A 27,732-nucleotide genomic window follows, 5' to 3' on the forward strand; every position below is an offset into this window, starting at 1 on the left:
TCACTGCAGCAATCTAATTATCCTGGTAACTCTTCTTTGGAGAAGCCCTCTTTGTCAAAACCTTTCTTAAAATATGACAATCAAAACTGGGCTCACTGTTCTGTGCAGTTAACCAATTACTCCTCATAATCTGATTTATACATTTCTGATAATGTAATTTGAAGGTGCATTTGTTGTAGCAACCACATTATTTTGCTAATCAGTTCAAATATTTTTGAGGGATATTGTATCTAACTAGCAGAGGATTGACCAATTGGAGCAGGAAAGAATTCCTGTAGAGGTAGTCCTCCACTTACCACCACAATGGAGCACAAAATTTATGTTGCTGAGTGAGAGATTTGTTAAATGAGTTTGGCCCATTTTATGACTTTATTTGCCACTAACAATCATCGCAATTGTTAAGTTAGTAACATGGTTGTTAAGTGAATCTGGCTTCCCCATTGACTTTGCTAGTCAGAAGGTCACAAGAGATGATCACATGACCCTGGGACATTGCAGCCATCATAAATATGAATTTCCATCTGAATTTTGATCATGTGACCATGGGGCTGCTTGCAACAGTCATAAGTGTAAAAATTGTTGTAAATCACTTTGTTTCAGTGTAACTTTGAAGAGTCACTAAATTAACTTTTGTAAGTCGAGGACTAGCTATAATTTAAATCCATCCACCAATAAGACCCTACCTTCTGCATACTCTAGCCAGAAATGTAGAATGACCAGAGCATTTCATCTTTGTGATTATGTCTATTTGGGGAAGGAAATAGGTTTGAAATGCTCTGCAGGGTAAGCAGACCTCAATCATAAAGGGCTTTATATAGTAAAGTAAAATCATGAAAAGCACCCTTGAGGCCCCAGACAACTAATGAAGCTCCTGAAGCATAGGGATGAGAGAAGAGAAGACTGGAAACATTTGGAACAATTGCGTTATCATGTTCTGCACTACCTACAAGAACAGGGAGTCCTCGGTTTACAACTATTTGTTTAGTAACTATTTGAAGTTACAATGTCACTGGAAAAAGTGACTTACAACTAGTACTCACACTTATACAACCATCACAGCATTGCCACAGTCACATGTTCAAAATTCAGATGCTTGGCAACTGGCATGTATTTATGATGGTTGCACCATCCCAGGGTTGTGTGTTTGCCATTTGTGACTTTCCCAGCAGCTTCTCACAAATAAAGTCAATGGAGGAAGTTGGATTTACTTAATGGATCTGCACACAGTCACGGGGTTGGTGGGAGCCATGAGAGCCCTCCCTTTGCCTTTGTCAACTAATTTTTAACAGGGTTTAATTATTCCTGCCTCCTAATTTTTTTTTATATTTTTTATATTTTAATATTTTTTATAATGTTTAAATTTTTATTTTTTATTATTTATACTTTTTAATTAATTTTAATTAATTTTTATTCTTTATATTTTTAAATTAAAAAATTATCCTTTTATATTCTTTTATTTTATTTTTAATTTTTAAATAATTTTAAAATGTTAACTTTAACATTTAAATATTTTGATGTTTTATTGTACATCGTCCGGAGTCCCTCTTTGAGAGCAATGGGTACTTCAAAAATGTGCAGTATAAATAAATAAATAATGGCTGCAATTGAGGCAATTTGCTTAAAAACTATGACAAAAAGATGATACAATCAGGTGTGATTGACTTTAACAGCCACCTTGCTTAGCAATGGAAATTCTTTGTCCCAATTATGGTCGTAAGTTGAGGACTGCCTGTAGCTGGATTTGTTTCAAAGAAGGCCCAACATAAAGTAAAGCTCAAGTCCAACCTGAAGGTAACCTGAACATATTAGTGGCCATCATGAAGATACATGTGCAGTTCTACACCCCAATATTACCTGGGATGACATGGTAAGAGATTGATCCAAATAACTTAGAGTCTAGACCATAGATACCACATAGATTACTTCCATTTTATACTTATGATTAGGTTTCTTTGCTATAAATGCAAATTTTAGAATTAATCATGCGGAATTTTATTATATTTATTCTGATACAGTAATTCAGCTTGTTCAGAACCTTTTTATTCCGATTGTTTTATTAGTGTTGGTTACTCTTTCTAGTTTTACATCATCTGTATTTGTATATTTCAAGTCCGAATGGAAGTAGAAAAGGTAGCTCAGTACATATTTCACCACTAAAGTTAAATAAATCTATCCATTCTGTTTTACAGTCTTACAGTCCTTCACCAATCAGTATAAATCTACAGTAGTGCAGCCACTCAACCAAATTGGCTCTCTGGTATTAATAATAATAATAAACTAAGTGGTTTCTTGAGAAAAGAACTCTTTGCCAACATCTGGACAATGTTTTTACTGTCTGTAGGAACTAAATAGCAGATGGCTGATTGGCTGGAAAAATGGAAACACACAGTTATATTGAGCGAATAAACATTACAATGATAAATATACCAAGTAGTAACATTCAGAAATCAACAGCTACAAAAGTATTAAGCTGATTTGATCCCGCTGAATTCAGTGAAACAGAATTAGCTTGAATAAAGTACTCTAATTCAACTAACTTATACAACTACTAATATTGATGTGTCAAACAAATTTAATATTACTGGGAAAATACTAGAAAAAAAATGTATTTAAACAAAGGATTCTTATGATCCATGTATTAAATTATTTTGAGTCATTTTCAGCTCAGTCACATAAAATATTTAGCATTTAATTTAACATGACTAATATAATTTAATAAAATATTTGAATTCAATGGCAATTATTTTCATTCTTCAGAAATACAAATTCATTTTTGCAAATGGTTATATATGCATATATTCCTACTTATTTTTTCCAAAACACTCACCAATGTTTATATCTAATACTGAGTTTGATAATTTAATATACATTCACCATAAAAAAATGACATGAACAAATTTTATAACTAGCATGTGACAAATATCCAGACTGTTATTTAGATCTATTTCTGTCATTATTTGATGGATATATGTTTTCACATGCATATCATTTCATATGAAATTCAATAACACTGTTGAATACATGTCTGTACACTATATCTCATTATAGATATGATCTCAAAAATGTATGGGAAATAAAAAAAGACTGTACTATTAACAAGTTAGAATGTCTTCACACTGCTTTTATTACAGTTATCAGTCTATGTACAGTTGATGATAACTGGCTTTTAACTAGCATTTCATTGATTAAAAATCATTTTTTAATTAAAAACCGCCACAGAGGAAGACCTTGCTGCTGAGGCTGCCGAGTCAACCGCCGTGGCTTCCCCTCCCGCCGACGGGAACCCTCCAGCGTGGTGGCCGTCGCTGCTGAAGCCGCCAAAGCAAAGGCTTCCCCCACCGCTGAAACTGGCTACCGGGAATTCTCCCACTGCCGAGGCTGACATTGCGTACGTGGGCTTTCCCCACCGCCGAAGCTGATGGTTTTCCCCACCGCTGAGTTGCTGCCTGAGTCTGCCACCTGAGTCTGCTGCCGAGGACACCGCTGCACCTTCCCACACCGTTGGAGGATTCTCACCAAGTCCAGGAGTTCTCTTCGAATGACCAGGATCGCCAAGACTGGTTTTGATCACCAGGACCGGAATCGCCAGGACCGAGCGTAATCGTCAGGACTGAGTGGATTGCCAGGACCGGGTGAGTTGCTAAGGAGGTATAGCACCACCCCCACCGCATCCCACCCGCCTCCATCATCCCATACTTAAGGCTTTGACTGCCCAGTTTCATCAAAGACAGGGTATTGTTGTGAATTTTGAATTTCCTGCCGAATCTTCACCGTTAACATAGTGGATTGCCAGGGTGAGTTCAACAATAAGGCCCCCCTAATACATGATCTGATACAGGGGGGTGCCACGGATATCATAGGCGTTACGGAGACCTGGTTGGGCACTGAAGGGGGTGTGCCCCTGGTCGAGATGTGCCCACCGGGTTTCCGTGCATTCCATCAGCCGAGGGCCCAGGGTAGGGGTGGAGGGGTGGCGGTTGCTATTAAAGAGAGTCTAGAGCCGAGGGAGACCACTGTACCTCAGATTGCCGGGTGTGAATCCCTCTTTGTGAGGTGGGGTCATAGATGTCAGATGGGCTTGCTGGTCGCGTACCTGGCTCCTTGCTGCGTGACAGCTGCCCTGCCCGAGCTCCTAGAGGTGCTTGCCGGGGTGGCAGTGGAGACCCCCAGACTTTTAGTCATGGGGGACTTTAACTTGCCATCTGCCGGCTCGTCGTCGACGGTAGCTCGGGAGTTCCTGGCTCCATGACGGCCTTGGACCTGACTCAAGTAGTGGATGGCCCCACTCACATCGGGGAGGCACACTGGACCTGATTTTGTCTCTGGTCAGTGGTTGAGAGATCTGGACTTAAAGGAAATAGTCACTGAACCTTTGTCATGGTCAGATCACTCTCTTCTTCGCCTGGACTTTCTGACCGCTACCCAACACCGCAGGGAGGCGGAACCATTACGGTGGTACCGTCCCAGGCGCCTGATGGACCCAGAGAGGTTTCGGACGGAGCTTGGGCCACTTCCTGAGGGTCTGGCTCACGGCACGGCAGAGGAACTAGCTGCAGCCTGGGAGCGGGCTGCGGCTGGGGCTTTAGACCGTGTCGTGCCTTTGCGACCTCTGACCCGGCGCAGATCCCAACCGGCTCCTTGGTTCTCCGAGGAGCTGAGGGGATGAAACGCGGAGAAGACGCCTAGAGAGTTCCTGGAGGTCCAGCCGTTCAGAGGCTGATCGGACACTAGTTAGATCCTATACCAGGACCTACCTAGTGGCACTGAGGAAGCGAGGCGTTCCTCGCCTCCTCCCTCATTGCGTCGGCAGATAACCGCCCAGCTGCCCTGTTTGGTGACCCGCCTCCTCCTTCACCAGGGGAGCGGGATGACCCGCTATGGGACGTGCTGAGGAGTTTAACGGTTATCTATACGATAAAATCGTTCAGCTTAGGGACGGTCTGGACCAAAATTGTGGCGATTCAGACGGGTATCTGAGGCGGTCTTGGTGATGTTGTGTGGGATGAGTTTGACCCTGTGACTCCGAGGACATGGACAGGTTGCTGGGTAGATTGAATGCCACCACGTGTTTACTGGACCCGTGCCCTCCTGGCTGGTGCTGGCCACTCAGGAGGTGACACGAGGCTGGCTCCAGGGGATTACGAGTGCTTCCTTGTTGGAGGGAGTCTTTCCGGCCGCCTTGAAAGAGGCGGTGGTGAGGCCCCTCCTCAAGAAGCCTTCCCTGGACCCGGCTGTTTTAGGTAATTATCGTCCGGTCTCCAACCCTCCGCGAAGGTTGTAGAAATATGGTGGCATATCAGTTTCCCCTGCACCTGGAGGAAACTGTCTATCTGGACCCGTTCCAGTCCGGCTTCCGACCCGGTTACAGCACTGAGACGGCTTTGGTCGCGTTGGTGGATGATCTCTGGAGGGCCAGGGATAGGGGTTATTCCTCTGCCCTGGTCCTATTAGACCTCTCAGCGGCTTTTGATACCATCGACCATGGTATCCTGCTGCGCCGGTTGGAGGGGTTGGGAGGCACCGTTTATCGGTGGTTCTCCTCCTATCTCTCCGACCGGTCGCAGACGGTGTTGACGGGGGGGCAGAGGTCGACCCCGCGGCGCCTCACTTGTGGGGTGCCGCAGGGGTCGATTCTCTCGCCCCTTCTGTTCAACATCTATATGAAGCCGCTGGGTGAGATCATCAGTGGCTTCGGTGTGAGGTACCAGCTGTACGCTGATGACACCCAGCTGTACTTTTCCACACCGGGCCACCCCAATGAAGCTATCGAAGTGCTGTCCCGGTGTCTGGAAGCCGTACGGGTCTGGATGGGGAGAAACAGGCTCAAGCTCAATCCCTCCAAGACGGAGTGGCTGTGGATGCCGGCATCCCGGTACAGTCAGCTGAGTCCGCGGCTGACTGTCGGGAGCGAGTCATTGGCCCCGATGGAAAGGGTGCGTAATTTGGGCGTTCTCCTGGATGCACGGCTGTCTTTTGAAGATCATTTGACGGCCGTCTCCAGGAGAGCTTTCCACCAGGTTCGCCTGGTGCGCCAGTTGCGCCCCTTTCTAGACCGGGATGCCTTGTGCACAGTCACTCACGCCCTTGTGACGTCTCGTCTGGACTACTGCAATGCTCTCTACATGGGGCTCCCCTTGAAGGGCATCCGGAGGCTGCAGTTGGTCAGAATGCAGCTGCTGGTGATAGAGGAGCCCTCGTGGCTCCCAGTGACACCTATCCTCGCAGGCTGCACTGGCTACCTGTGGCCTTCCGGTGCGCTGCAAGGTGTTGGTGAACGCCTTTAAAGCGCTCCATGGCATAGGGCCGGGTTACCTACGGGACCGCCTGCTGCTACCGAATACCTCTCACCGACCCGTGCGCTCTCACAGAGAGGGACTCCTCAGGGTGCCGTCGGCGCGACAGTGTCGTCTGGCGACACCCAGGGGAAGGGCCTTCTCTGTGGGGGCTCCCGCCCTCTGGAACGAGCTCCCCCCAGGACTTCGTCAACTTCCGGACCTCCGAACCTTTCGCCGCGAGCTCAAAACGTACTTATTTATCTGCGCTGGACTGGGTTAGTTTTTTAAGTTATGGGTTTTTAATGGTGATTTTATAGTTTAGGGTTTTATATCGGTCGTCTGACCGTTTTTAGTTTTAAATTGGCCGGTTAAATATTTCATTTTAAATGTATTTTAAATTTATTGTGTACCTATGTGTTTTAATAAGGCTGTACACCGCCCTGAGTCCTTCGGGAGAAGGGCGGTCTAGAAATCTAATTAATAAATAAATAAATAAATAAATAAATAAACATCTGCAATTGCCGTCCCCGCTGCTTTTGCCCACCTCCATTCTCCCATCACTTCCTTCTCTACAACTCCAGTATCATAACTCTAAACTTATTATCAGAGAAAGTGAAAGAGGGAGAGATAGAAATTGAGGAAGATTGATTAAGAGAGAGATACTTCTTCAATATTGAAATTGAAAAGAGTGGAAAAAAAAGAAAAGAAATAAGAAAGATACTGCTTCAATACTAATTACATAAAAATTCAAGAAATATCACTATGCCAGCCAGAAAATCCAACAGATCAACCATTGATGCTGATAAAAACTTAGAAACAAGAATAATAGCAGCTATTGAACAAAACTTAGAAAAAAGAATACTAGCTATTGAACAAAACTTAGAAAAAAAATACTAACAGTTATTGAACAACGTTTCACAAATCTGGTAAAACAAATTATAACACAAAAAAATGAAAACTCAACTGATCTAAATCTCTTCCCAACCCATCTAACATTACATAATACACAACCTGCAACACAACCTAGACAACAAATAACTACTAACCAACTAATTAGAGATACCATGGAGAGAGGACAAAAAATAAATAATGCAATATTATTTGGATTAGAAAACACTAACGAACTAGATATCACTAAGATTTGCAATATCATTGGAAATTATAATTCATCAACCATGTCCCCAAATGAAATAATTGCAGTCTCCAGAGATGGACCAGAATATAAAAACAGTGATGGATCAATAGCACCAAGATTCTGTAGAGTCATCTGCATAAATAAGGACAGCAAACGTAAGTTCATTTATACTATAAACTCAATTGCTAAAAGCAACCCTGCCTACAGTAAACTTAGATCACATCCTTTTCTGCAACGGATACGTTCTCGTGAACTCCACACAGAACTTAAACGAAGACAAGACAATGGTGAATCCAACCTATATATTGACTACCGTGCTGATTGAATAAAAAATAAAACCTATAAGCAAAAACTCACCATCAAAACCCCCATCACCCAAAACATCCAACCAGCCGTCCCAATGTTCAATCAAGTTCCCATCACCCAACCAGCCATCCAACCAACCATCCAACCAACCATCTCAACAAACAGTCAAATACCCAACATCCAAAGGCTCACCACCCAAAACATCCATCCACCTATCTAACCACCTATACAACTACCTGTTGTACATAACCCTCAACCAACTAACATCCCAAACTACGTATGCACTACGTATGCACGCCCCTTACCTCTTCAACACCAATCACTACAGATCTTAAATGCAAATCAATAAATGCAAGAAGTATTGTTAACAAATTACCTGAATTTATCCTCTTATTAAACATCTGGACTAACTGGAGCCTCCGGGTGCTCTTCAAGGGAGCCCCATGTAGAGAGCATTGCAATAGTCCAGGCGGGAAGTGACGAGGGCGTGAGTGACTGTGCGTAAGGCTTGGACCAACACTCTTCATACTATACATAAATGATCTTTGTGACCATATCTCAAGTAATTGTGTTCTCTTTGCTGACAATGTCAAACTATTTAACACCACCAACAATACAGTTGGTGCCGTGGTGGCTCAGGCTGTAAGATAGCCTGTTATTAAAACACAGCTGCCTGCAATTACTGCAGGTTCTAGTCCCACCAGGTCCAAGGTTGACTCAGCCTTCCATCCTTTATAAGGTAGGTCCCAGATTGTTGGGGGGGCAATAAGTTGACTTTGTAAATATACAAATAGAATGAGACAATTGCCTTACACACTGTAAGCCGCCCTGAGTCTTCGGAGAAGGGCGGGATATAAATGTAAATTTGTAAAAAAAATCTACCATTCAAAAATACCTTGATCTTCTAACCGCTTGGTCTAAAACTTTGCAACTCCAAATCTCAACCAGCAAATGCTCAGTCTTACATATTGGAAAAAAGAACCCAAACACTAAGTACATGCTTGATGGACATTACCTTGCAGATGACCCCCACCCTGTTAAAGAACTTGGAGTTTTCATATCAAATGATCTAAATGCCTAAGCTCACTGCAACTACATAGCAAAAAAGGCTCTAACAGTTGTAAACCTAATCTTGCGTAGCTTTGTTTCCAAAAATACTACACTACTAACCAGAGCATGTAAAACATTTGCTAGGCCAATCCTTGAATACAGCTCGCCTGTCTGGAACCCATACCACATTTCTGACATCAATACAATTGAATATGTTACAAGAAGAGTTCTCCACTCCTCTGAAAACAACAAAATACCTTATTCCACCAGACTTGAAATCCTAGGTTTAGAAAACTTAGAACTCCGTCGCCTTCGACAAGACCTAAGTTTAACTCATAGAATCATCTATTGTAATGTCCTTCCTGTTAAAGACTACTTCAGCTTCAATTACAATAATACAAGAGCAACCAATAGATTTAAACTTAATGTTAACTGCTTCAATCTAGATTGCAGAAAATATTACTTCTGTAACAGAGTTATCAGTGCTTGGAACATATTACCTGACTCTGTGGTCTCTTCTCATAATCCCAAAAGCTTTAACCAAAAACTTTCTACTATTGACCTCACCCCATTCCTAAGAGGACTATAAGGGGCTTGCATAAGAGCACAAACATGCCTACCATTTCTGTCCTATTGTTTTTATTCTTATACATATATGCTTATACTTCCTCATATTTCCTCATATATATGTTTATATACTATATAACCATTTTGTGTGATGCTTATGTATATTGTTGTGACAAAAATAAATAAATAAAATAAATAAATTTGCAGTGACAATATAGACATATCATGGAATATGTTCTTATTTATTAAATGAAGTGAGAATCTTCTACAAACAACCTAAGGTGCCACAACCAAGAAGGGTCTTTTTCGTGGTCTTACCACATGGACTTCCCTAGCAGAATTGGCTAACAACATATCCTCCTTTTCTGTCCTGGTGGGCTGAATGGGTGTAATGGGGAACAGTCATTCTCCAACTAGACTGCCCCCAACTCATGTAGGGCATTAAGAGTTATAACCAATACCTTGACTTGTACCCGGAAGCAGATTGGCAGCCAGGGCAGCTCCCACAAAAGAGGTGACACAAGTCTAGGCTTGCAATAAACTGTGTGGGCCACTGCATTCTGGATCATCTGAATATTTTCTGGATATTATGACAGCACCACTACAAATAGTAGCAAGTATCAGTAATGAAGGTTGAGGACTGTTCCAGTCTTTCTTCACAAAAGTGAAGGGAATGCAACTCTCTCATTGCTATGACACAAGACTCTTGTATAAGTAATGCATAGGAACCAATATATCTTTCAAAAATACACCTTCTCATCTGCTATCAGTAGAGTGTGCCCCTAGACCTTTAAACTACAATAATGCACTACACTATGCAGTGATCAAATGCCAATGGATACATACCAGAAAGGGCTTTCCTTAATGGCCATTCGATAGGGAACTCAAGCCACTGATCTCCATTAAGAAGAGGAAAGGTTTCATTTAATGAGAGATAAAAGGTATCCAGGGTTACAGTGTTCTGGATTTTGCAATGATGAAACAATTGCCATATGCTTTCTCCCAAGAGATGAACACCAATCTTCACTTTATAAAGTGTTCCTAAATCAGATGGGAAATATACCTAAAAGAGAATAGCAGAATAAGTAGTTTTCCACTATGATTAAAATGACATTAAATAATATTTCGAAATGACATTTTCTTAGGCGTTGTCTATTCCTGCTGATCCCACAGGCTAAAATGGAGAGTTCAAAAAAATCTTATTTTCTAAATCCACATCTCCTTTTTTTTAAAAGCATGGATTGATTGATAAATAAAGAAAATGATGTGCAAATGCAAATCTTTGATACTCATATGAAAATACACATTAGTATGATCTTCTATTTACTGGTCTTTCTTAGATGTGTTCATTATAATATACCAACAGTTAAATGACATTTTATAAAATAATCAACAAGAGTAAAGAATTCAGGATTGATTCTTTTTTGTGTGTGTGCATAAAGCAAGATTCAAATAGACAGTTTCATAGCTTACCAGTCACAAGGTAGGAAATTTAAAGGAAAGAGTGAGAGATAGCCACTGTTGTTGTGAATTCTCTAGATCAGGGGTCTCCAACCTTGTCAACTTTAAAACTTGTGGACTTCAACTTCCAGAATTCCTCAGCCAGCAAAGGAATTCTGGGAGTTGGAGTCCACAAGTCTTAAAGTTGCTAAGGTTGGAGACCCCTGCTCTAGATCCTGCCTTGTGAGAAAGATGGAAAGATTTTTTTATTAAATTGAAAAGCTACTGTGTCTATGCTTTATCTCTATACAAATAATTTACATATTGATTTTACATCAAAAATTAATTTGTCATCAGCTTGAATTCCTGTTTTGCTTGTCAAGGAAATTGGTTCAGATTTGCCATTGTTTCCATAGAACACCCAAATCAGTTTAGTAATGTTTTCCCAAGATTCTTCAAATGCTTTTGATGAATCTTCACGACATGCAGTGCAAGATATCTTCCACAGACCATCTAAACAAATAAAAGAAAACAGCATTATGGAAAGAATGTTCAAATCTAGTTATATATTAATCAGTAAGAATGTTACATTAGAATGTTAGATATTTTACTATTTAAACATAATGATAAAAACTGATATTGCCAACAATAGCGATGTATTTCTAAAACGAAGTATTTCTTTAAACAATCTGAGGCATCATGGATTGGTGTTACATAAGTACCTGATTTCATGTTTTGGCTTGATAACAATGAGGCGGTTGTGCTTCCCTTATCCAGTACTTCTAATTAAAAAAAGTTAAAAAGAGAGATATTAATATTTCTTTGTAAAAGAATACTAGACATTTCTTTTTTCATTATATTCAAATATTTGATATTCATATTTTCCTTAGAAAATTGGAGAAAGTTTCCTGGAATCTGCTGTGGTTTCTGACTCCATGCAGAACACATATAGGTTTGCATCATCAGTTAATGTTAAACCAATGCCATAACTTACTGTACTGTGTAGCTGGGATCTTAATAGTTTAAATATGCTAATATATTGAAAAGTAGAACTGTTTGTGTGCACCAAGCAGGAACAGTTATTTTTATATAGAAGTTCTTTTTTTAACTTAAAATGAGGCTTTTCAATGCCTCAAAGTGTCTAGGAATAAGAAACAGTAAAGCAAGGAATTGAGATGGAAGAAAATGAACAAGAGGAAAGAAAAGGCAAAAAAAAAAAAGGTGGTTTGAATCATAATGCTTGATAAGCTCATACTTGGAGCTATTGATAGAATAAAGCTTAAGGATGTAATCAGCAAGATTTTTGCCATTACATGCCAGCTTTTCCTGTCTCTGGTTCCCTGAAATATGAAAGGATGGAAACATCATCATCATTGTTTAAATCAGGGGCCATTTCCAGAATGTAATAAGTATGATTTCATAGCTAACTTGGAATATATAAAACAAACAGAAACTTTAAAAAAACTTTTAAAAAGGTTTTTGATATCTTTAAAAAAAATTAAAAACCAAAAGATACAACAAGAAAGAAAGAAAATCCCCCTTTGATAATAAATAATAATTTATAAAACATATTAATATATCTCCTGAGAAGTAAGAATAATTGAGAATATTTCTTGATATATAATGCTTATAAAGCTTATAATACTTTTTGAAGGAGTCACAAAGTCAAAAATAGTCGATAACAGACACTTCCACAAATTTATGTTGTACTTGGTTGCAACTTGCAACATTTAATTAATACTCTACAATCTTATTGCTAAGTTGGCTTGTGCTGTTGCTGTCATAAGCAAAGATTCTGCAGAGTGTACTTTCTATTATTCAAGCTTAGAATAAATAGGAATGTTCTGCCATTTAGAAGGAGACTTCACAACAAATTTCAAATGAGAAATGTCTTAAATAACACCAACCGGTAGCATTCAGCGTTAGTGAGGCATATTTTTTCTTTTCAATTGTGTCTTTCAGCCATGTCTGTGTCATAAAGAGTGTCTCTTTTCCTTCACATTGTGGTTCTTTCACCATAACCTTCTGGAGGTGCCAAGCAGAACCTTTTCCTTTTTCCACAATAAGCTGACACAGAATTCCAATATCTACTGCTTCTATGGGAAAAACATCCACCTAGAAGGACCACAGTAGCATACCAAAGACTTAATAAACAGAAGAATGAGATTGATACAACCACTATAAAGCTGTCAAGCATTTTTTTTAAAATTATTATTATTATTATTTATTAGATTTTTATACCGCCCTTCTCCCGAAGGACTCAGGGCGGTGTACAGCCAACATAAAAACATTAACAAAATACAATTAAAATAAACAATTAAAAAACTTATTATAAAATTGGCCAAATTTAAAACATATTAAAATTTTAAACCCATTAAAATACATCCAAAAAATTTAAAATTTAAAATTTAAGCCAACCCCGCGCGAGTAAATAAATACGTCTTCAGCTCGCGGCGAAAGGTCCGAAGGTCAGGCAATTGGCGTAAACCAGGGGGAAGTTCGTTCCAGAGAGTAGGAGCCCCCACAGAGAAGGCTCTTCCCCTGGGGGCCGCCAGCCGGCATTGCTTGGCGGACGGCACCCTGAGAAGTCCCTCTCTGTGTGAGCGTACGGGTCGGTGGGAGGCATGAGGTAACAGCGGGCGGTCCCGTAAGTACCCAGGCCCTAAGCCATGGAGCACTTTAAAGGTAGTAACCAACACCTTAAAGTGCACCCGAAAGGCCACAGGCAGCCAGTGCAGCCTGCGCAGGAATGGTGTTACACTGGCGCCGCGTGCGGCTCCTTCTATAACCCACGCAGCTGCATTCTGGACTAACTGAAGCCTCCAAGTGCACTTCAAGGGGAACCCCATGTAGAGAATATTGCAATAATCCAAGCGAGAGGTAACAAGAGCATGAGTGACCGTGCATAAGGCATCCTGGTCGAGGAAGGCACGCAACTGGCGAACCAGGCGAACCTGGTGAAAAGCTCTCCTGGAGACGGCCGTCAAATGATCTTCAAACGACAGCCATCCATCCAGGAGAACGCCCAAGTTGCGCACCCTCTCCACTGGGGCCAATGACTCACCCCCAACAGTCAGCTGCAACTGCAGCTGACTGTACCGGGATGCCGGCATCCACAGCCGCTCCGTCTTGGAGGGATTGAGCTTGAGCCTGTTTCTCCCCATCCAGACCCTTACGGCTTCCAAGCACCGGGACAGCACTTCAACAGCTTTGTTGGGGTGGCCTGGGGTGGAGAAGTACAGCTGCGTATCATCAGCGTACAGTTGGTATCTCACCCCAAAGTCACTGATGATCTCACCCAGTGGCTTCATATAGATGTTGAACAGGAGAGGTGAGAGAATCGACCCCTGTGGCACCCCACAAGTGAGGCGCCTCGCGGTCAATCTGTGCCCCCCTGTTAACACCGTCTGCGACCGGTCAGAGAGATAGGAGGAGAACCACCGATAAACGGTGCCTCCCACTCCCAACCCCTCCAACCGGTGCAGCAAGATACCATGGTCGATGGTATCAAAAGCCGCTGAGAGATCTAATAGGACCAGGGCAGAGGAACAACCCCTGTCTCTGGCCCTCCAGAGATCATCCACCAACGCGACCAAAGCTGTCTCCATACTATATCCGGGCCGGAAGCCGGACTGGAATGGGTCTAGATAGACAGCTTCATCCAGGTATTGGGGTAGCTGCCATGCCACCACACTCTCTACAACCTTCGCAACAAAGCGAAGGTTGGAGACAGGACGATAGTTTCCCAAAATAGCTGGGCCCAGGGAAGGCTTCTTGAGGAGGGGTCTCACCACCGCCTCTTTCAAGGCGGCAGGAAAAACCCCTTCCTGCAAAGAAGCATTAATAATCCCCTGGAGCCAGCCTCGTGTTACCTCCTGTGTGGCCAGCATCAACCAGGAAGGGCACGGGTCCAATAAACACGTGGTGGCATGCAGCCTTCCCAACAACCTGTCCACTTCCTCGAGAGCCACAAGAAAGTGAAGCTTAATGCTTTATTCTTATTTGACAACCATTAATCTTCATGCCAGCGCCACCTTCCCTGATGTTCTAGGGGTGCTGCCAACCTTTAGATTACATTCATAACAAAATTCTTCTCTGCATAGCTCTGCAACCATTAATTTAGCTATATGTCTAATTTCAAAACCATAGAATGTATAAGCTTCCCCCCCCAAATCAGCATCATTACAATTAATTTGTGCAATCTATAATTAGTAACCTAATTGTTGCTAATGTAATTTAAATGTGGACTATACTTAAAAATCAAATAATATATTAGGATCAATTTGTTAACGCCCGCCCCCAATTTTTTTTTGGAGATATGGCCAGTTTAAATTCATGTTTAAAACTGACCACAGCATTCAAAGGAAAGATAGAATTCTGCAGATGCTCATCTATTATTCCCCAACTACAATAAGGTATTGATAGGCAATCACAATATCTGTTACTGAGGTGCACAATTTCTGATGAGATGTGTAATATTTCTAGGATATGCTGTGTTAATATTTGCTGTAATGTAACTTGAATTACTTATTCTATGTAAGAGTATAAGATTATTGTGGAAGCATAGAAATGTGCTAAATCAATGAAATGAAATAGATTTTATATTTGAATGCTCTCATCAACAAATTTAACTAGGTTTAATATATCTGGGGCTCCAAGATTCCAAGCAACCATTAGATGGTAGCAAGGAAATTCAAAACACTGTACCATTTTAGTGACATAAAATGATCATTTGGATTTTAGCAACAATGATAGCCCTAAATCTAATAGTCCTAGAGAAAGCAAAATATATTGACCCATTTTCAAGTGAGTTCACCATGAGCTCTGAAGGCTTGGTTAGCTTAATGGCTCATATGTGCTTTATGATCAACAGTAGAGGTGTTACTCCATTGGTTCTTCTTGACTTCTCACAAGGTTTCATTACTGTCAACTACAATAGTTTTCCATATTTCCAGAAAGATTTGAGAATAGGAGGCATGTCTTTGCAGCAAAGGTGGTATTCATCAGGTTCTGACCAGTTCTGGAGAACCGGTAGCAGAAATTTTGAGTAGTTCGGCGAACCAGTAAATACCACCTCTGACTACCCCCACCCCCATCTATTCTCTGCCTTCCGAGTCCCACTTGATTGGGAGGAAATGGGGTTTTGCAGTAACCTTCCCCTGGAATGGGGAGGGAATGGAGATTTTACAGTATCCTTCCCCTGCCACACCCACCAAACCACATCCACCAAGCCACGCCACGCCCACCAAGCCATACCCACAGAACCTGTAGTAAAAAAAATTGAATCCCACCACTGCTTTGCAGTAATATTCTTTCTATCTCCCAAGTGAATTTCACATGGAATTTCTTTGAACCTCCTGGTTCTCAGAACAAGAGTGTCTCCACTGTTTCCAATGCTGTCTCCAATGCTGTCAATATCTACTGTATGTGAAAGTGTGGGTGCAGAACCTCAGATTTAGAACTGGATATTGTCAGTGTCAGACATCCTTGATTAGGATGCAATATAACTTCTTCAGCTCTTCAGTCTAATTTGTCAGAAGTGTCCCAGACATGGCTTGACTAAATTAGGATTAAGTTATACACTATAAATGACCACCAAGTTTAATACAAAGAGATAAGTGACTTTTACATATTCTGAAGGAATTTAAAATTCTTCCTTCCAAATTAATTAGTATTTGGTGCAGTGCTTGGTGGTCTTGAAGCCTAGCAGCTGTGTGTTTACATTGTCACCATGTCTAGGAAAGGGAAAGTAGTTTCTACTTCATCAGCTGCAATCCTTAAACAGGTATATTGCTGACACCAAGATTTATTTCTCTATAATCTTCAGGAAATGGTATGACACCTCTGAATGACTGCTTGCAGTGAGTAATGGACAAGGTAAAGGATTATTAATTAAAACAGATCACAGATAAGACAGCAGTGTTTGTTGTGAGGAGTAAATCTGCCTTCTCCAAATGGCTTCCCCAGTTTGGGGAAGAATATAGAAATTATTATTATTTTTTTTATTTTGTCACAACATTATATACAGGAACATATATTGAAAGGAAACAATAGGACAGGAACGGTAGGCACTTTTGTGCAGTTATAGTCCTCTTAGGAATGGGGTGAGGTCAATGGTAGACAGTTTTTGGTTAAAGCTTTTGGGAGTTGGAGAGGAGACCACAGAGTCAGGTAGTGTATTCCAAGCATTAACAACTCTGTTACTGAAGTCATATTTTCTGCAATCAAGATTGAAGCAGTTAACATTAAATTTGAATCTATTGTTTGCTCTTGTACTATTGCTATTGAAGCTGAAGTAGTCTTTAACAGGAAGGACATTGCAATAGATGATTCTCTGTGTTAAACACAGCTCTTGTCGGAGTCGGCGGAGTTCTAAGTTTTCTAATCCCAGGATTTCAAGTCTGGTGGAATAAGGTATTTTGTTGTTTATAGAGAACCGGAGAACTCTTCTTTTAAAATATTTCTGGACTCGTTCAATTGTATTAATGTCAGAGATGTGGTGAGGGTTCCAGACAGATGAGCTGAATTCAAGAATGGGTCTGGCAAATGTTTTGTATGCTCTGGTTAGTAGTGTAGCGTTTTTGGAAAAGAAGCTACACAGAATTAGGTTTACAACTCTTAGAGCCTTTTTTGCTATATAGTTGCAGTGGGTTTTGGCACTTAGATCATTTGATATGAAAACTCCAAGGTCCTTGACAGGGTGGGGGTCATCTGTAAGATAATGTCCATTAAGCTTGTACTTAGTGTGTGGGTTCTTTTTCCCAATATGTATGACTGAGCATTTGCTGGTTGAGATTTGGAGTTGCCAAGTTTTAGACCAATCGGATACAAAATCAAGGTCTTTTTGAAGGGTAGTGCTATTGTTGGTGGTGTTAAATAGTTTGACATCATCAGCAAAGAAAACACAATAACTTGAGATATGGTCACAGAGATCATTTATGTATAGTATGAAGAGCGTTGGTCCAAGAATGCTGCCTTGAGAAACGCCACTTTTGACAGGGACAGGATTTGATAGAGCATTGCCAATTTTGATCACTTGTTGTCTGTTTGACAGGAAAGCAGTTATCCAATTGTGAAGAGGTCCTGAAATGCCGTAGGATTTTAGTTTTAGGAGGAGTTTATCATGTGCTACTGAGTCAAAAGCTTTGCAGAAGTCTATGTAGATTGCATCTATTGCTTTGCCTTGATCAAGATTGGTAGTCCATATGTTTTTGCAGTGGAGAAGTTGTAAGTTACATGATAATTTTTTTCTGAAACCAAATTGTTTATTAGAGAGTAGGTTGTTTGTTTCTAGGTGGAGGGTAATGGATTGGTTGATGATAGATTCCATTAGTTTGCAGGTGACGCAGCATAGAGAGATTGGTCTGTAATTTTCAACTAGGCTGGGATCTCCTTTTTTGAAGATAGGGATGACTGTGGCTAGAGACCAAAGTTTGGGAAGGGAGCCAGTCGTGAAAGCTTTATCAAAGATTATGCTTAGGGGTTCAGCTATATTAGTGGAAAGTTTTTTTAAGAAGTATGCACATAGTCCATTAGGCCCAATAGATAAAGATGGTTTCAGTTTGTGAAGAGCTTTTTCAACATAATCTTCTGTGAAATCTATATGAGTTAAGTCATTGTAATCATTGTTAGTACGATTGGGGAATGTCAGATATGAGCCATCACTGTTAACAAAGACTGAGCCAAAGAATGTGTTAACGAGGTTTGCTTTAACTGTTTCATCGTCATATTCATTGCCGTTAGATTCTTTTAGTGGTGGGATGGATTTTGATTCTTTAAGTTTATTGTTAACAAAATTATAAAAAGCACGATTGGAATTTATGCACAGAAGATCTTCTTCTTGCTTTGTGTGCTAAATGGTGCATTCAGTTTTTATTTGGTTGCAAATATTTCTGTAGCGGTTTTGGAAGTTTGCTACATGGCCCTTTTTTTTTCTTCTCCAGAGGGATTTTTTTTTGGATTGATGCTTCTTTATTGATATAGGTAATTTGTTTGTTTTTTTTATATTGGTGGTGATTTGTGGTATGTATTGTTTGATGATTCTATTGATTTCAAGTAGGAAAACTCTGTAGTGGTCTTCAGCAGTGATACAGATTGAGAATAGATTTTGCCAGTCAAGATATGAGAGGTCATTGTTTATAAGGTCATAGTTGGCTTTTCTGAAATTATAGTTAGGAGTACTATTATTATGACGATTTATGTGAGGGTGTATATTGAGACAAAAGTCTACCATGCAGTGGTCACTGTTGGAAAAGGGTTCTTTTATTTGTAGTCCATAAACTGAGTTTGTGTTATTGCAAAAGATGAGGTCAAGGCAGTTGTTGAGTCTTGTATTATTAGTTATTAGTTGTTCAAGACCTAGGTCTGTAATGGTGTTGTATAGTGTAGCATGGATTGGTTCAGTTGTACATTCATTTGTTATCCAGTTAATAAAAGGTAGATTTAGGTCACCCAGGAAGATGAGAGGATATGGGCAAGAGGTAGCCTATCTATCTATCTATCTATCTATCTATCTATCTATCTATCTATCTATCTATCTATCTATCTAATGTTTTCTGAGGTTTTCACGGGTGTTTGTATGTAGGTCTTTGGTTGTTCGGGTTTTCTCCCGTGTAAAATTGGAAGTGTCTTGGCGACGTTTCGACGAAGTCTCATTCGTCATCTTCAGGCTTCAGCTTCGTGCTTCTGGGAGCAATGTGTGCTTGCAGCTAAAAGGAAGAAACAGCTGCGAGCACACATTGCTCCCAGAAGCACGAAGCTGAAGCCTGAAGATGACGAATGAGACTTCATTGAAACGTCACCAAGACACTTCCAATTTTACGTGGGAGAAAATCCGAATAACCAAAGACCTACATATATATATATACACACACACACACACACACACACATACAAAGAATGTATATACAAATATAGTTATTACATACTTATGCTTATATATGTGCTTATATATTATATAGTTACTTTCATGCTTATGCTTATAAATACTGTTGTGACAAAATAAAATAAATAAAATAAAAATAAAAATGTTTTTTTCTTTTGTAATGTCTTCTGATATTTTTCTCTCAAGGCCATTTTCCTTGTTTCATTTCCATCCTCATGCTCCATCACATTCTCAATTAGCTTTGTATTCTAGATGTCTAGCAAAGAGTACTATTATATATCTTTCTAATTAGGACAAATCATATATATACATATACATACATACATACATACATACATATATATATCCTTTTTTGTTTATTTATTTGAAAAACTTACCTTTCCTTCAGAAAAGCATCCCTGCTCATTCCTGAATAATTTTCTCCGGCCTGTGTCTCCCATTGTCCCTTTTAAAGTGACATACACATCAGCGTCTGTGCCTGACTTTGGGGCTGAATCCGTTGAGATATATAGAATATATTGTTTAACTAAAGACCAAAAAACAAACAAACCCCAGATCAGTTAATAAAAATATATTATAAAGATAGATATATAAATAGATAGATAGATAGATAGATAGATAGATAGATAGATAGATAGATAGATAGATAGATTGATTTAATATATATATAAGGATATATTATATCCTTTATATATTATAAAGGTACTTTCATGCTTATGCTTATAAATACTGTTGTGACAAAATAAAAATAAATAAAAATAAAAATAAAATGTTTTTTCTTTGTAATGTCTTCTGATATTTTTCTCTCAAGGCCATTTTCCTTGTTTCATTTCCATCCTCATGCTCCATCACATTCTCAATTAGCTTTGTATTCTAGATGTCTAGCAAAGAGTACTATTATATATCTTTCTAATTAGGACAAATCATATATATACATATACATACATACATACATACATACATATATATATCCTTTTTTGTTTATTTATTTGAAAAACTTACCTTTCCTTCAGAAAAGCATCCCTGCTCATTCCTGAATAATTTTCTCCGGCCTGTGTCTCCCATTGTCCCTTTTAAAGTGACATACACATCAGCGTCTGTGCCTGACTTTGGGGCTGAATCCGTTGAGATATATAGAATATATTGTTTAACTAAAGACCAAAAAACAAACAAACCCCAGATCAGTTAATAAAAATATATTATAAAGATAGATATATAAATAGATAGATAGATAGATAGATAGATAGATAGATAGATAGATAGATAGATAGATAGATTGATTTAATATATATATAAGGATATATTATATCCTTTATATATTATAAAGGTACAAGTATGTTTATTAGTAGTTGTTAATTAAAATATTTCGCTGTTTTCTTATTTAAAAAAGCACTCAGAGCCACAGCTACAAAAATTATTAAAACAAGTTTAAGAACAGCAGCAAACAAGAAATTAAAGTAAATGTTACATGATGATGTAACCTAGTTGGGTATGTAAAACATCTGCAAGCAAACAACCAAGCTGAGAGAGCACCAAGAGCTCCACAATTCAGTCTTGAGCTACAGATACCCTTTTCTATTGGAACAGTTAAAGCAGATCATACATGTGAAAGAGATTTTGAATGCTGTGTTCACCTTCTTGCTGAATACAAGGATCTGTATCACAGGATAGATACAGTACTTCTTATAGATCTGATTACCCTTCTTAAACCCAACAGGCAAAGTGGAACACATCTGTTCCTGAGAATATCTACTCCATTGTCATATGTTTATCCTAAGTTTCATGTCTAGATTTGGAGTTTCTGTCGATCAGTTGTAATACTGCTTTCTGAAGCAACAGGGAACAGCTTGTACCAATGTCTGAATAAGAGTATTTTATATACTGGAACATAGTATCACTTAAATGGTTGCTTTTCTGGACTGGATATATCTAGATTTTTCAAATATTCCTAAAAGGATTTTGGTCTACATGGATACATTTTAATGTGCTGAAATGACTGGAGGAGACCAAGTATTTGTTTCTTGTACATAAAACTGGAATTATGTGTATATATTAAACATACTACTGGCTGCTCAGGGGTGAAATGTAAAAATTTTCCCTACCAGTTCTGTGGGTGTGGCTTAACTGGTGGGCGTGGCTTGGTGGTCAGATGACTGGGTGGGCATGGCCAATAACAATAAATAATAAAAATAATAAACAATGTATAAAAAACAATAAGAGGTACCAAAAACCAACTTTCACACTTTACACACACACACAACACAACACAACTGACACACACAATGTAAAAGCAGCTGCACTTCTCACTTCACACAGCCACAAAAAGCTCAAAAACCAACTTCCACACTTTACACACACACAACACAACACAACACAACTCTCTCTCTCACACACACACACACAAAATACCACATACAGCTTTCTGAGATTTTGTATGTTTGTGTAGTTAGAAACACTACAGAAACACACCAAATCTCAGAAAACTGCACAAATATTTTATTTTATTATTTTATTTTATTTATATTTTTTAGATCAGGGGTCTCCAACCTTAGTAACTTTAAGGTTTGTGGACTTCAGTTCCCAGAGTTCCTCAGCCAGCAAAGCTAGCCAGCATTAGTTGCTCAGTGATGAAATAGATTAGCTAAGCAATTGATTTTGTCTGATGCTGAAAGTGAAACTGGGGCTTTCGGGCTGGGAAAAAAGCCATGCGTTCAATCAGTAATCAGGTAAGTGCCTTAGAATCTCTTAAAAGGAGGTTTTCTACATGTTTTCTACAGAAAACATGTTTTTTAAGGTTCTGCTGATAAGGAACTCAGGTGAGATCGCCAGAGGAGCCTTTAAATTTTTTTTTTAAGTTTAAAGGCTCTGCCGATTTCAGCTGAGGGGCGGGATCCTCAAAGGCTTTTTTTTACTTTTAAAGGCATGTTTTGGCTGAAACATGCCTTTAAAAGTAAAAATTAAAAATTAAAATAAAAATTAAAAATTAAAAATCAGCTAAAGGCTGATCTGCCTTTAAAAGTAAAAAAAAAACCCTCTGCTAATGATGTGGCTCAGCAGAGGCAGGGGGGGCGGGACCAGGGATTTTTGCTACCGGTCCTCTGAACCATCGCTACCGGATCGCGCAAGCCAGTCCGAACTGGGAGCATTTCACCCCTGTGGCTGCTACTGGAGGTAAAAGGTGAAGGTAAAGGTTTCCCTTGCACATACGTGCTAGTTGTTTCCAACTCTAGGGGACATTGCTCATCTCCGTTTCAAGAAGAGCCAGTGCTGTCCAAAGATGTCTCCGTGGTCATGTGGCCAGCATGACTAAACGCCAAAGGTGCACAGAGTGCTGTTACTTTCCTACCAAAGGCGGTCCCTATTTTTCTACTTGCATTATTTATGTGTTTTCGAACTGTTTGGTTGGCAGAAGCTGGGACAAGTAACGACAGTTCACCCCGTTACGCGGCATTCACATCCGTTTGAACCACTGAACTGCTGACCTTTCAATTGACAAGCTCAGCATCTTAGCCACTGAACCACCGCATTCCTTTTTGCTACTGGAGAGGTCCCCATCAAATTAAATGCTACCAGTAGTAATTACATTATAGTTCGTAGTTTCTTTCATTGAGTTGCCAAGCTCTCTTAGTAATCAGGAAATTTGCTAGGGTTATACAAAGATAGACTTTGCCTTGATAAAGATTTATGCAAAACATATTTTGACTCGCAAAATGACCTGTCTTTCGCCTTCTAAAATATACAGAAGCTTCAACACATGTATGACATGTACACGTAAGCCTCATTGAGGAAATTGGAGCAAAACAGAACAATTCATATCCCCTTTGTTCACAAGAGAACTTTTAATGAAAAGTACATCTTGCCCTGTCAATTGTTTATCCACCACTTAGATTGGCTTACAACAATGGAGATCGATTCTAGACAACACAATATAAGAACAAACCACAACAGAGAACCCAACAAAGGATCTAAATCACAATAAAAAAGAATCCCATTATAACAGCAGGCTGCTAGTCTTTCAGCTTTTCCATCCTTTTCCAACTTTTTTCTTCCTTGGAGAAAAATAGCTTTGCATATGGCAAGAATTCTGGCAATTACACAAAGAAGGAACCATAATTCAACCAGTTCAGTAAAAAAAAAATGATTGGAGCACTTTCTCCCCCCCAAAGTAGAACCTCTAACTAAAAGTGGAATATAACATTTACTCTTCTTTCCTAACTGCTATTTGGCATCAGCCATAGTATCTAGTATGTAATTTTAAGAATTGATGCCTAAGCTGGCTTACTATACTCTTTTCATTCCTTTTCATTTCATAGGAGACAAATGTCCTTTGTAAGCTTTTGTGGAAGTTTTTTTAAGTGTTTGGTAAGTAACAAACCTGTTAAAAACCTGGTGCCAGTTATCAGAATGGGAAATTCAGCCACTGTGCATCTTTTATTATCTGGAAAATCTCGGCAGCAAGGTATTTCTAACGTTTCCTTATTCTTTTTATTCTGAAGTTTCACCTATAGAAAAGAAGAAAATAAAATAATAGATGAATAGATTTGTAAATTATAATTTTAAAGAACATTTGTGTAAAACTATGTATTAATGCATAATTAAATTTTACCTCATGACAATGCCATGTTTCTCTGTCTGAGTCTTCTACTTCCAAGCGAATTTTGCAAATCTTATTAAATTTCTTATCTAGCTCCAAAGATGTCTGGTAAGTTTTAGCCCTTTTAAATGATCCTTTGGGAATGAAGACGGCAGCTGATGTACCTTTGTCATCACATACTGTCAGAATTAATTTAGTGTTCCCATAATTATCTGACATTTCCCTAGTTATAACAGTGACATCCCAAGTCCCTAGAAATCAACAAGAAATAATTTGTTTGTGATGCTACATCTGAAATGTAAAAAATGCTTAATTGTTTATAGTATAATTTATAATTTATAGTAGACTATAAGTAGTATAAATTAGAAGTTTTGCACATATAAGATGGATGGAATAATTGAGAGTTTAATTACATTATCCTGTAGAGTCATACACTATTATAATTTATGTAACACTCCTAGATAAATTATTTAGTAGTCCTGGGACTTTTTTCTTCTTCACAAAAGTGTCTGAGGAAGATACTATTTTCATTTTATAGAAACTTTTAATTCAAAGATAGGATTTAGCTAGTAACTGAAGTCCTTGACATGGAAGTCCTTGTCACTGTGCCCCCTAAATAGAAATACAATGTTATGTTTATGAATGGCACCATGCCTGAATTCAAAGTTGCCTCAGCCATGCATCACTTTGAATTAAAGATTTTCTCCATGTAGAAATTTAAGGTAACCAAATTAATAAGCTGCTGCTTTTGTGAGGATCTAACCAATGAGAACACTCTAGCAGATCTATATCCCTTGCTACTTGAATTCTTTTATTTGCCACACTCCTTGTTTTATCTAATCCCAATTAAAACAGTATTTCAGATATGAGTGTGTATTGGCATAGTACTGCAGAAGAAATGTCTGTAGAGATTCTCACTCTTCCAGGTCATGATTGTCCCAAAGGTGCTTTTTTCAAAAGGCAACTGGACTTTCTTGTTTTTCTTTGAAGAAGAATAGCTTCTTCAGCAGAAAGTCCAGTTACCTCTTGAAAAAAAACACCTTTGGGACAAACAAATACAATGATTTTTGAGTATTTAATACAATGTATTTTTGGTATATATGTTCCAAAGAGTTTATTCCTTCTAAAAATGAATAAGAATATTGAGTTAATATTTGTCTTTCTAGTAGTAATATGATCATTTCAATTAATCAAAATTTAAAGCACTATTCCCAAAAGTGACTGGTGGAAAGGAAAAAAACTCAGCTTGAACAGGTGAGGAAATAGCCTCAAATCCAACAGCCTTAGGTCCCACGCATGAAGAATTCTATATTTTCTTTTCTCTCTCCATGGTGCATTCAATCCCCACATCTCATTTAAAACATTGATTATACTTTTTAATCTCTCCATGTGCTTATCTATTTTTACTTAAATATTATAACTGCATTACCCAGCTTTACTAAATGCCAAGGATATGCAGTTTGCATTAAAGATATTGTTCTGATAAACCTGTCTTTTTTGCAGTTGATCCAACCAGGAAAGACAAAGATGAATTAAAAATAGAAACTTGAAAGCATTTTATTGTATATCTTACCATGAACATCTTTTGTCAGACTTTCTTTATTGGTTTTTCCAAGAAGCCTCAGTTCTTGTTTCATCTTTCCATCACCAACACCACTGTCCAACCATTGCTGGCATGAGAATACATACTGACTATCACTCTTCCCCAATTCTTGTATCAAGATTTGGTCAAGGTACCATCCAGCTCCATAACCAGAGTTGTTGTGTTCCACCAACACTGAGCTTAACATCCCAAGATCAATTGCTTGGATAGCAAATATATTTATCTATTTTTAGATGGGAGTGAAGGGAATTACCAACAGGTAATTAGGAAGAAATCCATATTAATAGAAACATAATTAGCATCCAATTATTTAATTAATATTAAATTAAATATTAATTTAATTAATATTTATCTATTTATATACATTTTCCTGATATTCTTTTGAAAGCTAGGGCACAGGAAACCATAAAATTAAGACATAGCAATAAATCAAAATTAAGCAACAATAAAAATGCATTGTCTCTAACCAATATCCCTGCAGTGGGGCTTCGAAATGTAATATATGGCATATTATAAAAGATAATAATGCTTCCTTGTTGTTGCCAAGACAGTAGCATGAATATATCTATGTTGTCACAAGAAATTAAGTTTGACTCAAAGGAGGCTTTTCTTCAATGAATGATTAGTAGTATATTAAGACAAATTAAATAAAACCTTAAGAAAAGAAATCGAAAATATTTTAATCAGATCTTTTAAAATCTAAATATTCATATGATTACAATACTCTTCAGGAAATATTGCATTTTTCTTGAAAAAAAAAAGAATAACTGATATTTTTACCTTTATATATTTAGTTATCATACACAAATCAGTTACCATGGCAAATGCTATCCTTAATGAGCAAGTATATGAAAAAGACCAAAATAGGTAATAGGCATGAAAAAACATACTGAAAATAATTTGGAACATTTTAGCACTTTTGAGTTTGTTATGGAAATTGTAAATCCTGTTGTGCCAGTACATACACTCATGCATAATACTAATTCTGGCAATATTAATCTTCCTTTTATTTATTCGTTTCCAGTTTCAGATCCCTTATTAAGCACATCCTATATCACAGTAACATAGATTTGGAAAACAGTTGTTAAAGACACACTTTGTTATCAACAGATTTTCCTCATGATGGAGGAAATTTTAGTTTTCACTATTTACTAAAATGAAATTTTATGTTATGCCATTTATCCCTTTGTGGAAATGCTAGCTGCTGAAAGACAAAAGTGATTCTTTAAAATGGACTTTTCTGATTTAAATTTTGCTTCATCTAGGTGCAAAGAACATTTCCTATTCATTTAACCCAGAGGTGTCAAACTGGAGGCCCATGGTCCGAATGTGTCATGTGCAGACCATGCTTAACCCAGCTTTGTGAATGAGAAAAATGTTGTGAAACATCATATGACGGCAATGTGATGCCATGAGTTTGACACCCATGATTTAACCCATTAAACACCTAGAAACCCATTAAACCACCTAGAAACAAACAACCTACTCTCTAATAAACAATTTGGTTTCAGAAAAAAATTATCATGCAATTTACAACTTCTTCACTGCAAAAACATATGGATTACAAATCTTGATCAAGGTAAAGCAATAGATGCAATTTACATAGACTTCTGTAAAGCTTTTGACTCAGTGGTACATGATAAACTTCTCCTAAAACTAAAATTCTATGGGATCTCAGGACCTCTACACAATTGGATAACAGCTTTTCTGTCAAACAGACAACAAGTGGTCATGTTCTGTCCCCCAGCCTCAGTCAGTGAAATGACTCAGTTAGCTGGGAATTTAGTCCACAGCAGCTATCAACTCTGGCAGCAAGCCAGCGAGCGTCTGCCAAGGTTTTCTTTTATCTTTCTGGATGCTGGCGTGCCAGAAGCTCAT

At 38.7% G+C, this 27,732-nt stretch overlaps 1 protein-coding gene across 1 annotated transcript in view; it reads right to left on the reverse strand.

The window, feature by feature from the left end:
* RP1 (RP1 axonemal microtubule associated) overlaps window positions 1-27,732 on the reverse strand; it is a 255,964-nt gene that overhangs the window by 16,051 nt on the left and 212,181 nt on the right. Inside the window, exons 45-52 of the mRNA XM_058177836.1 lie at window positions 25,825-26,077; window positions 24,264-24,502; window positions 24,033-24,159; window positions 20,660-20,808; window positions 12,681-12,888; window positions 11,496-11,555; window positions 11,108-11,286; window positions 10,180-10,396 (exon numbers count right to left, since the gene is read on the reverse strand). Of these exons, the coding sequence (XP_058033819.1) occupies window positions 10,180-10,396; window positions 11,108-11,286; window positions 11,496-11,555; window positions 12,681-12,888; window positions 20,660-20,808; window positions 24,033-24,159; window positions 24,264-24,502; window positions 25,825-26,077 (1,432 nt within the window). The remainder of the gene's footprint in view (window positions 1-10,179; window positions 10,397-11,107; window positions 11,287-11,495; window positions 11,556-12,680; window positions 12,889-20,659; window positions 20,809-24,032; window positions 24,160-24,263; window positions 24,503-25,824; window positions 26,078-27,732) is intronic.

This window comes from Ahaetulla prasina, chromosome 3 (assembly GCF_028640845.1).
Source record: "Ahaetulla prasina isolate Xishuangbanna chromosome 3, ASM2864084v1, whole genome shotgun sequence".
NCBI classification, from domain to species: Eukaryota; Metazoa; Chordata; class Lepidosauria; order Squamata; family Colubridae; genus Ahaetulla; species Ahaetulla prasina.